Source organism: Nannospalax galili, unplaced genomic scaffold (assembly GCF_000622305.1).
Source record: "Nannospalax galili isolate Female #2095 unplaced genomic scaffold, S.galili_v1.0 scaffold3, whole genome shotgun sequence".
Lineage (NCBI taxonomy): Eukaryota > Metazoa > Chordata > Mammalia > Rodentia > Spalacidae > Nannospalax > Nannospalax galili.
Genome location: NW_008351466.1, coordinates 1,064,241 through 1,076,528, shown reverse-complemented (window position 1 = coordinate 1,076,528; position 12,288 = coordinate 1,064,241). Strand labels below are relative to the sequence as shown.

The following is a 12,288-nucleotide window of genomic DNA, read 5'->3' as shown; positions in this document are numbered from 1 at the left end:
TTTTATTTATTCAATTTCTATGTGTATGAATATTTTGCCTGCATGTATGGAAGCACACCTGTGCATGCAATGCCCATGGAGGCCAGAAGAGGATGTTGTGATCCCCTGAAACTGGAGTTATGGATGCTTGAATTCCCTAGAACTGGAGTTAATGGATGGTTGTTAGCCACTCGTGGGTGCTGGGACTGGAAACTGGGTCCTCTTCAAGAGCTCCAGCGCTCTTTATTGCTGAGTCATCTCTCCAGCCACTATGTGAAAGTCTTTTAATGCCACTTTTAAAACCTGGGAGTTACCTACTGAGTAAGGCTTTTTGAGAAAGCATAAAACAAAGCCTTCTTTGGCTGCAGTGAAGCCTGAGAATTTCGTAGTTTTACAATTTTCCTCTTTTGGGGGGTGGGGGTGGGGGTGGATCTTACTTTGTAGTCCAGGCTGGCTTTAAACTCACCATCCTCCTGCCTCAGCCTGCAGAGTGCTGGAATTACAGACATGAGCTACCAGGCCGGGCCAACAGTTTTGTCCTTGAGTATTACCAACTTCATATACTAATAACTCCCTGAGAACTAATGTTTTGACTGAAGGAAAGGATGAAGTTTGAAAGAGGGAGTGAATAACCCAAGGGTAAGTGTGAGGGGGATGAAAGTGCACTTGCTGAAGTGGTAGAAAGGACGTCTTTCTAAATTTCTCATCCTGGGACTGAACTCGCGGCATATACTGCCTTCTTTTCATTTATGAGTTGAAGTTCCCGCCTCAGTTCAGGGTTTATCTTAACTTCTGCAGGATCCTTTGGGCCTGAGAGGTGCAAGCGTAGGGCATTAGGACCCAGCGATTGTTGTAGTGAGAGTGGTTGAATCTCGATCTCTCAATTTTTCTCTCCAGCTCCCTCCTCTCCCTTTGTCATTCTCTCGCTGCTTGCTGCCTCCGCTGAGTCCCTCTAGCCTCGCCGTGCTAACTGCCTGCGCCTCACTCAGACCGGCTGCGCAAAGCAGGATTAGTTGGGACCTGCCTTGGTGAATCCATGGCATCCCCCAGAACCGTAACTATCGTGGCCCTCTCTGTGGCCCTGGGACTCTTCTTTGTTTTCATGGGGACTATCAAGTTGACCCCCAGGCTCAGCAAGGATGCCTACAGTGAGATGGTAAGTGATGTAAACCGGCGGTAAGGAGCGCACCCCCATGGGATTGTGAGTACCTCTTCCCTCCTTTCTCTGGCTCCAATCTCTTTCCCTTAACCTCTTCCCCCACCCCGGACCCTCCCTTCTCCTTAAGAACTTTGCCGCTCGGAAGGAGCGGCTGGATCAGAGATTTCATTGTGGGCTATGCCGGGAGCAACTGTTTTGGTACCACTGCATGCCAGTTGGGGGAGGGGCTGCCCAGCGAGGACCCCCAATTTCAAGTCAAGGGATGGCTGAGACCTGCGTAGCACCTGTGTTCTGCGGGAGCCCTTCCCTCTTTCCAGCACACACCCAACGTCCCAGTCACCACCAGGCTGCAAGTCTGAGTCTTCCCTCTGACCTAAGAGTTTTTTGAGCCAGAGTTTATTTATTTTAGGGAGGAACAAAGGGGAAAGAAGGGGAAGAGCTGGGGGTGAGGGGAGACAGGCTCCTAGAGCTAGCAGTTTGTAGGCGCTGGCTGGGTATTTCTTCTTCATCCCAGGTGCAGAGCTGATAATATTCTTTTAATTGCTTGGGTACTATCTGGATCTTGGAGACAAAGCAGTCTTGCCCCCAAATAAGGGTCACTGAGCTTCTGATTCCATCCTTCCCTGGAGGAAGAGATGGATGTTTTATTTTGTCTTGTGTGTAGGGCTAATCTACAAAATTTACTATATCTGCCCGTACCCTCCTGCAAAACAGCCTGCAATCCCCACCTGGCCTCCTGTGGCTGCCCAGAGCCAGGCCCTCTGCAAGGTTTTCCCCTCTGCAGAGTTGGAATCACCGAAGGTGACTGGCCAAAACAGCTCTGCAACCTGGGGGCTGGGCTGCATCTCTCAGTTGGGTGTGATGTAGACTTGCTCTTATGTAGTGGAGTACTAGGAGATGGCAAGGAATGTTTCCAGCACTTTCGATCTTTCTCCTCTGCCCCTGTCACTTTGCCTATTCCCCACCAGCTGAAGGGAACCTGCTTCTTGAAGCCTTTGCTCTGGTGCCAGTAATGGGAGCAAGCACATTTCTGGTCTCTCAAGGTCAAGAAGGAAATAAGCTTAGGGGAGGAACAGAAGGGAGAGAGAAAAGAGACAAGAGGGACTTTCTTTTAGGGCTGAGGCAGGAAGGAAGAGCCTCACGCACTGAAAGGAATTAATTGCTCTCCTAGAGCCCACTGCAGAGCTTTCCAGGGCCCCTCCACATAAGCTGCAAATTGCTGGAGACTGGCAAATTGTAGATGTTCAGAAAATACTTGCACACAGCTCTGGCTTGAGCTTTCTGTTTCTTCCTCACCAGGGGATTACCCCGGGGTGGGGGAGGGTGGCTGAGGTCTAGCCCCAGTGGCAAATCCTGATATGTTTCTCCTTTCATCTCCCCTCCTCCCAGTATGTTAGACCAGATGGAATTGAAATCAGGTCAAAATAAGTAACCAAGGCTGCCTGCATTGAAGAAGGGGGTAGGGTGAGGTACCAGGAGTCACCAAAGGGCTTGAAGAGGTTGGAGTACAGGGAAGGGGTGAGGAGAAATGCCTTTATGCTTTTGTCGTGTCTGGAATAGTTTACTGTTCCGTGTTAGATACATGAATGTACTCTCGCTTTACTTTTTATATGTACATATTTATACATTTATGTGTGTGCACCAGAGGTATTTTGAAGCTTTCCCCTTCTTTAGGGTCATAGTAGCTTTCTTCACTATACTCCCTGTCCTCTAAACCTTGCCCAGCTGCTATAGAGGACCCCCATGCTGCACCCTAAGTGCAGTGTTAGGTTCTGCAGGCAAGCCAACTAAGATGGAGTCACCGGGAAGCTTCCTATCAGCTTGGCAGGAACTCATGAGGAGGACCAGCCACAAATGGGTTTAGAGTGAGCTTCTTCCTAGGGAGTGGAGCTGTCTATTGCAGCCTAATGAAAGAAAGAAGAAACAAGCCTGAAGATCTCATAGGGATAGATATACTCTAACAGATCAGTAAGGAATAATTTTTTGTGTGTGTGTCGGGGGGGCGGTTTGTAGGGGGACTGTACATAGCTCTTCTGTGTTTCTGTACTATGGGCTTTTGGAGGGATGGAAAGTCTAACTGGAAAGTAGATGTCACAGTGGTATGAAACTTAAAGAGGATTTCTGGACTCTTCCAGGGTCCCTTCCTGTACTGAATGCCTGGTTTTTTAACTTAGGGTCCATTGCACAGTGCCTAGGCTTGTCCCAGCTTTTATCCTGAACCCATATGAAAGGGAGGGAATATTCAATTCTAGAACAAAAAGTGCTCAATATATACTTGTGGCCAGTAGTCGGAAGGCTAAAGCAGGAGGATTGGAAGTTCTAAGCTAGCCTGGGATACATAGCTTGTGGGATAGATGGGTGAATGAATGAATCAAATGAGTCATTGTAGTTTTGCCTTGTCTGCCTGTCACCATCCTTTAGATTTCTCTGCTTTGCTTTTGATTATGAAGTTCAGGAGCCATTTCTTGTTTCTGAGAAGGGGTCAACAGTCCCTATGAATGCCAGACTTTGAACAGATGGGATGATTATCTAGGTTTTCTGTTTCCCACTTAGGAGTGATTCTTGCATTCTTGCATTTACTCACATATTAACTGTAGTGGTATTTCTCATAAGATCTCAAGGTGGTGGTGGCAGTGGTGGTGTAGTTATAAGATTATTTATTCAAAATGTCTCTGTGAGGTAGATTCACTTGTTACTTCTTATTTTACTAATGGATAAATTGGAGCAAATTAGATTTAATGATATAGCCAAGAGATTGGAAACCATGTGCATGATTCCATACCCTCAGTAAAGGGGTCATTAGTAGTTAAAACAATTGGATTTTTGGATGCCAGAATGTACAACTGACTCTTGAAAATACCTTTTTTGTATGAGTTCAACTCTCCAGTCTATATTTTGGGGGTTTATTTTACTTCAGAGTCAATTTCTCAAATTTAGATTTTTTTGCATTGCTTATCTGTCCATTTTATTTTTATTCTGATTAATTAATATTTTAGATGTTATTCCCTCCATGAAGAATAACTGGAGTAAGTGCTCAAAATCAAGCAAGTGATTATGAACTTTTCTGGCTGTCCTGGAGGGCTCAGAAAATACTGGTGGATGGGTTCAGGATTTTGATTCATACAGGCTAGAGTTTGAATCCTGGCTCTCTTGGGATCTTAGTTTCCTTATTTGTAACATGGGAATACAAATTCTTACCTCAGAAGGTTGTAAACATTAACTGAGATTACATTTTCATAATGTCTGGTACAATGCTTGCTATAGTGTTTAAGGACTGCTTTGGGTGAGGTGACAGTCATAATTGATTCTTTTTGTGTGGTGGTTTGATAACTAATTTACATGGTCATTTAAGGGATGGAATCAAACATGACTAGATCTTTATGCAATCAGAAAATATTGAAGAATCCACATGCTGCTGTGTAGTGCATGGTGGCTCTCCTGCAGAATTTGCATATGCATCTTTGAATAGTTCATTTGGTATGTGTTGGCTCATACCTCCCCCAGTTTAAGGAAGCATGCATTCTTCTATATCCCACGTGAATCCTGCACAATCGGCAACTCCCTTGACTAAATGCTTCATTAGTTCACTTGAATTGGGAGGCGAAGCTTACTGATGCTGCTAAGCACTTTTTTGTGCAGTGCCTGGGGACATATGGTTGGCTAACTTGCATTAAATTTGTATTCAGCTTTTTGTAGCAGTGTTTTTATCCTATAAGCACAGGGGACTACATATGGATTGGTAAGAAAACTCCAAAATCCTGTCACAAAGATTTGGACTTTGAGGACCACAGAACAAGTCTCTGATTCTTTGTATTCCTTCATGCTAAAGACCTGTTGATTTGATTGATTTGGTTATCTGCAGTTAGTTAAATGCACTCCTGTTTGTGTAACCCTGATGAAACATCCCCAACATGTTTGGGTAGTTTAATGTTCATAGGCAATCTTTTATGCTTCCAATCACTGCTATTAATTGCTTTCCAACTAGGTAATAGGGTAGTAATTCACTGATGCTTAGACTTCTTGGAAATGGTGCAGCATATTTATTTCCTCAGAGAGAAAATAGACCCTGAAATATGAAGTGACTTAGTTCACACAGCTAGTCATCACAAGCTGAACTACACAACATTTCCTAGCCCTGTCTGGGATCTTGTAGAATTCAACATTTGAATTTGTTTCAGAGTGCTTTTGACTTAACAATAGAGGCCAGATTTACCTGCTCTAAGAAGCAAAGTGGAAAGGCTCCCCTTAGTTAATAGGATCAGGTTTGCCAGAGTTTTCTTTGGCTAGGTATTAATGACAATGGAAAGTGGAATCGCTGAAAAGGCGCTTATCATTCATATGAATAGTTGGCAATTAAATGTGATGAGCTTTTTATTGGTTTAAATAATGCTCTGTGATTCACAGGTGGCTTTCTTTTTCCTACAGAAATTCACGAAAACCATACATGAGTCAGCAAATTTTGCAGCACTTGTGTAGGTTTTATGATCTAAGATAGTAGGTAGGCTGAGACTTTTAGCCAAAATACATTTTTGTAAGTGCACTCCTGTACTTTCATAGAATTCTCCCCGTAAATTTTATTGAAGTATAACACATCTACTAAAACATGCACATAATCATATAGCTCAAGAAAATTTCAGAATATTCCCATGTAACTAGGCGCCTACTACAAGCAGATGACCAGCACCCCCGCACCCCCTATGGCCTTGCAGTTCCTGCCCTCCAAGGGTAACTTTACTGCCCTGATTACTAACAATGGAGGATAGTTTTACCTGTTTTCTTGACTTTAAAGAAGTAGATTATACAGTATAGTAGCCCAATTATTTTTTTTCTTTCAAGTAATTGGCATAAGTGAACTAAAGGAGATCAAACCATTTACCCTCTGTTCCCATTTTGTCTTGTTAGCTGACTTAGTTCGGTTATTAATTTTGGTCAAAAGTGAATATTATTTGACAGTTTTGAGCTAGCTGTTGAAGTTTAATGTCACTAATATGAGATCATGGCCCCGGGGTGTTATGAAGCATAAACGACAAAAAGGAATGAGTAAAGAAAAGCTTCATATGCTTTTGACTCATTTCTGAATCATATGTTCTCACACCGCAAGAATTGACCTGCTTGATTCATCGATATTAAAATAACCACTGTTGCTTACAAGGGTAAGGATTTCTAATTGTGTGCTTCATTAATAATGAAGTATGTGTGAGTGTGAGTGCCTGAGTGTGTGTGTGTGTGTGTGTGTGTGTGTGTGTGTATTACCCTCAGTTGAAGCTAATGGTACTGTGATTTGATTAAATCTCCAAAATGCTCAATTAATTTACAAAAGGGGAAACTGAGGTAATAAAATACTTGTAATTTTCTCCAAGCAAAAACTTCTGACAATAAGAAAAAAGCAAATACAGGTCCAAGGGCATTGCTACATGATTGCTTTTGATTAAAGAGATTTGAAACATGTGACTGAATATTTCTCTGTTTTCTACTTCTTTGCCCCTTCAGGGAAACTATGGTTTTAGAATCTGCATCCTTTGAATGGAATAAAATAGATGTAACAAAGTGAATTGCAACAGCCTTTTGGGAGAGTGAATCAGTCAGGTCTCTTTATTCTTACTATCAATATTATGAATGTCTTTAGAAACCTAGTTACTACAGACTCAAGACACACAACCGTTCTATTGTTAGAAGTGAGGCAGCCTGGACCAAGCATTAAGACAGGCAATAGTACGGGTGTTTTGATGTCTCTCCTACTCCACAAGAGAAGAACAAAAGACTTCCTATCATGTAAAAATCCATCCCGTGTCTAATAAATTATACATTTCTTATTTGGAGTCCTGGAGAATAGCTCCTACCTGTACCTGCTCAGCTTTGAGCTAAAGATCTGGTGAAATTAAAAAGAGGAAAGAAAGCGAAAACAAGGATTAAGGCTATAGCTCAGTGGTTGAGCAGTTAGTTACCTAGCTGTATGTATGAAACCCTGGGTTTGATTCCCAGTGCTAAAAAGAAAAAGGATTTTGCAGAAGGATGGCTGCTGCAGATTCCACAGTGGTATAGATAAGAGTCTATGATGAATGGTAAGTGGTTATTACTAGTCAAAGAAAAAGTTTGGAGAAGCCACCCAGCATATATCTGGAAGTGCTGGAGTCGGAAGTGATTGTAAGAACTGTGAGAACCTTACCTTGTCTCTTTGTGCATCCCTCAGAAGCATCACACTTTAGGATTTAGGAACTGAGAAATTTTGTGTTGCTAATTAGAATTAGCAACACAAAATCACTAATTGTAAAGCTGGGCCTGGCGGTCCTAGTGGTGGACTCCTGTAATCCCAGCACTTGGGAGGTAGAGGCAGGAGAATCAACAACCTCAGCTGCTTACTGAGTTTGAGACCAGATTGCATTACCTGAGACACTGTTTCAAAAGAGGAAGGAAGGAAGGAAGGAAGGAAGGAAGGAAGGGAGGGAGGGAAGGAAGAAAAGGTTCTTACAGTCAGGTATTGTGGTGCAAGCTTGTGATCCCATCATTCTGGATGTCAAGGCAGGAAGATCAAGGGTGCAAGGCCATCCTTAGCTACATAGTGAGGCTAACCTGAGCTATAGCAAACTGTTTCAAAAAGAAAAGTGCCTTACAGATGTTGAAGAAGCCTCTTGGTTCTAGAATTCTTTTCCTAAAATCTTTCTTATACTATCGCCAGGAGGGTGGAGGCAGGTGGTTATATACCTAGGTTAACTGTGAGAAGAAAGGGCAGGTCTCTCACTAACACCTGTAATCCTCAGTCCTGCTCTGCTCCTCATGGCTCTGGCTTCCTTCAGCCTAGGGTTTACTGTGCCTGGTAAACCTGTCTTTTAATTTCATTCTGAAAAATCCTTGATCTAATTGAACATGAGAAGAGGGAGGAAGAAGTAGGACTAACGTTTTGTATCTTTTTATATGCTCAGGACAAGAGAGGAGTGAATTTGAAATATAGCCTCTGACGGATAGGATTGGGAAGAATTAGGTGAGGCAAGGTTGTGTGAGAGTCAAAGCCTGCTTTTGTTTGAAATTTTGATATTTTATTCATAATGGATATATTTATTTTGATTAATGGTTTTGGTATTCTCTTACGTATTGCAGCTGAATTAAATAGCTTCCGCTTTGTTAGTGCTCCCCTGTCCAGGAAAATGAAACTCAGAGAGGTCAAAGAATTTGTTCATGGATATTCCAACTAGAAAGTTGGCGGAGCTGGGACTTGAAGCCCAGTCTGTTTGGCTCTGAATCCATGCATTTAAATTTTTTTTATTTATTTTTATTTTGTGTATGAGTGTATTGCCTGCATGTATGTAAGTGCACCCGTGTCGTGCAGGGCCTGAGGATATCAAAAGAGGGTGTCGGATCCCCTGGACCTATAGTTACAGATGGTTGTTAGCCGCCATGTGGGTGCTGGGATTCAAACCCGCGTCTTCTGCAAGAATAACTAGTGCTCTTAACTGCTGAGGAGGCATCTCTCCAGCCCCTTCATGCATTTGTTTAAACTAAAACTTCTAGCAGTCTTCAATAGTGTCCACAGAGGATTATCTTGTACCACTCACAATAAAGAGTACATGCAGTAAACGTGCATTCACTTGTACAGTACTGGGAGAAATGTCATTGTGTCTTCCAAACTTGGAGAATATCAGCACTATTCAAAGAGCTACATGCTTCTGAGAGGTCAAGTTGGCTTTCTGTCTGATTTTTTTTTGGGGGGGGTCTCTTTTTTTGAGACAGGGTCTCCCTGGAACTCACTATGTAGACCAGGCTGGCCTCGAACTCACAAAGATCCGCCTGCCTCTGGCTCCCAAGTGCTGGAATTAAAGGCGTGCGCCACCAAGCCTGGCTTCTGTCTGATTTTTATAATACATTCTGTCACTCAGTATCCTTGGGGGATTGGCTTCAGGACACCCCTTTTCCTGAGGATACCAAAATCCTTGATGCTCAAGTCTCACATAAAATGACATAGTATTTACATTATGTATGCACATCCTTCCATCTCTAGATTACTTACAATATCTAATAAACATAATAAACATAAATTTTATATAAAGAGGGAATAATAAAAATTCTGTACACATTTAGTAGAGATATAGGTTTTTAAAGCAATATTTTCAGCCTGCAGCTTATTGAACCCATGGATGCTTCATCTACAGAATTGAGGTCTACCTGTACTAGTCTTTCATCTAGTGTCTTTGATGTGTGTGTGTGTGTGTGTGTATGTGTGTGTACAAACTTGGGATTTAATTACATCGCAAGTCCCATGAATCTCTTCTTTTTTTAAGATTTCTTTAATTTTTTTCTTTCCCTTTTCCTTTCTCTTTTCCTTCCCCATTCCCTCTCTCATTCTCTCCTCTCTCTCTCATTCTCTCCTCTCTCTCTCTCTCTCTCTCTCTCTCTCTCTCTCTCTGTTTTGAGATGGTCTCACTGTGTAGCCCCAGCTGACCTAAATGTATGTAGACCATCCCAGGCCTCCATCTCACAGGGATCTATCTGCCTCTACCTCCCAAGTGCTAGGATTAAAGGTATGTGCCACTACACCTACCTCTTTAATTCTTTAAAAAAATTTTTTTTGCTTTAGCTTTATTTTATGTGTATGCATGTATTGCGTTCATGTATGCAAGTGCACACATGCCATGCAATGCGTGCAGAGGACAGAAGAGGGCATCAGATCCCCTGGAACTGGAGTTACTGGATGGTTGTTAGCCACCATGTGGGCTCTGGGATACGAACCTGGGTCTTCTGCAAGAAAAGAAGAGTTGAGCCACCTCTCCAGCTCCTCTTTAAGATTCTTTTTCTTAAAATTATTATTCATTATTTTTATTTTTTATGTGTAAGAGTGTTATGTCTGCATGTAGGTAAGTGCACCTGTGTTGTACAATGCTGCTGGAGGACAGAAGAGGCTGTCGGATGTCCTAGAACTAGAGTTACAGGCAATTGTTAGCTGCCATGTGGGTGCTGGGATTTGAACCCGGGTCTTCTGCAAGAACAGTCAGTGTTCTTAACCGCTGAGCCACCTCTTCAGCCCCCAGTCCCTCTTTAAGATTCTTAATGATTTATGGTCAGCTACTTTAAAAAAATACTATGAAAGCAGTCTCTGTGTTATTAGTTTTGGTATTTGTCTTAGTCCATTCAGACTGCTATAACAAAATGTTACAAATTGGCAGCTTGTATAAAACGATTGTTTTTCACAGCTCAGAAGGCTAAATTCGAGGTGAAGGTGCTACCAGGTTTGGTGTCCATTCCGGGTCCTCTTTCTGCTTCATAGATGGTTCTTCTGTGTCTTGATGGAAGGGCAAAGGCAGCTCTCTGGGTCCTCTTTTATAAGAGCACTAACCCCATTCAAGGGGGCTACTCTCATGGTCCAATCAGTTCACAAAGGCCACCTATTAATACCCTCACCTTTGAGGTTAGGATTTGAGCAAATAAATTGGTGGCAGTGGGGGACCACAAACATTCAAACCAATCAGTGATACTAAGTTTAAAATCACAGGGATCCTAACAGACTGATTCCTCTTTTCTTATCCTAATTACAAGGCTTTATGTAGGAGACAAAGTGGAAAGTGGGATACTTCTGGCTTGTGTGGACAGGTGATGGTAAGTAAGGAGGGCCCTACTAGTGTTTTTTTCATTCTGATGTTAAAATTGTGATTAATGCATTGATTTCCCTTTGATATTCCCACTCTAGAAACGTGCTTACAAGAGTTATGTCCGAGCCCTTCCTCTGCTGAAGAAAATGGGCATCAATTCCATTCTCCTTCGAAAAAGTATTGGTGCCCTTGAAGTGGCCTGTGGCATTGTCATGACCCTGGTGCCTGGGCGTCCCAAAGATGTGGCCAACTTCTTCCTGCTCTTGCTGGTGTTGGCTGTGCTTTTCTTCCATCAGCTAGTCGGTGATCCTCTGAAACGCTACGCCCATGCTCTGGTGTTTGGAATCCTGCTTACATGCCGCCTGTTGATTGCCCGAAAGCCTGAAGAGAGGTCTTCTGAGAAGAAGCCCTTGCCAGCGAGTTCTGAGGAGCAACCCTCCTTATATGAGAAGGCCCCGCAGGGCAAAGTGAAGGTGTCATAGGAAAGTGAAAATGCAAAAAGAGGACTTTCCAGGCAGTTGCCTCCATGACACCCAGGAAGATGTCAGTGTGTGTTTTTCATTTGATTTATTTATCTTCGGGGGAAAGAGAAATACATTCTGCAAGTTAATTGGCTTGTGTACACCTATACCCTAAAATGACCTCCCCACATTGACATTTGTGCACCACCTTTAATCATTCTGGGGCAATGCTCACATCTTGCTGCATGTACATGTATATGGCTACTATTGAAGTGTATTTGTGGGATGGACTCAAGCAAGCATATGACTGTGAGATTATGTGTGGGAAATATGTATTTAAGTACCATATGTGTTTATACATGCACATGTGGAGAAGGCTCTGATTTTGAACTAATCCTGCACTGGTATCCTTCCCTTTATAACATGATTCAGCAATGGTAGAATTAAAAAAAACCCTCATATAAAGAGAATCCTATTCTGGTACAAAACAAGTGATCTAGTCCCATATAGGGTGGGGATGCCTCTGTAGGTTAAGCTGAAAACTTAAATTTTAGGAAGTGTTTGTTTAATACAATTAGCCTCCACTTAACATTTAAGTTTTAGACACGCCACATTAAATTTAATTAAAACAAGGGATACATACAGTCAATAGACAGTCTAACTCTTCAAGTGTTAGAGTAGGAGGTGTCACTTTGCCTTTGTCTGAGCCCAAACTAACAGTCTTAAATTCAATCAGTTTTAAGGCCAAAGCTGCATTACTTCCACTGTTTCTCAGTAGCTAACCAGGATATGGCACTTGTTCCCCACTGTTTCAGCTGAGGGAGAAGGGATTGGTCCTGTTTGAAGTCAGTCTCTCCAGACCTGTTTTCTGAAACCTGAAATTTGACAGAAATTCCAGTATGTTTCTGTCAAACAGGTTCACTACTGTTGATTCTTCACTGAACTTTACTAATGTAAACAAAGTCTAAATCACCCAGAGTTGTTTCCCTTACACCTCTTTAGTATTCTGGTGGGTGGAATTGGGCTGGGGGAAGGACATTTGTCATGGGTTAGTTGGATTGAGCAGTATGGAAATTTGCTTTCTTCATTACATACTGCTGTTTCTCCTTGT

The 12,288-nt window shown here is 42.4% G+C and overlaps 1 protein-coding gene across 1 annotated transcript; it reads left to right on the top strand.

Annotated features, from left to right (window-relative positions):
• Positions 1 to 857: 857 nt before the first annotated feature.
• On the top strand, positions 858 to 11,202 carry Tmem35a (transmembrane protein 35A). Its single transcript, XM_008848336.3, has 2 exons — positions 858 to 1,135; positions 10,815 to 11,202. The coding sequence occupies exons 1-2, from the start codon at positions 1,016 to 1,018 to the stop codon at positions 11,196 to 11,198; spliced, it is 504 nt and encodes a 167-aa protein (XP_008846558.1). The 5' UTR covers positions 858 to 1,015; the 3' UTR covers positions 11,199 to 11,202.
• Positions 11,203 to 12,288: the final 1,086 nt, after the last annotated feature.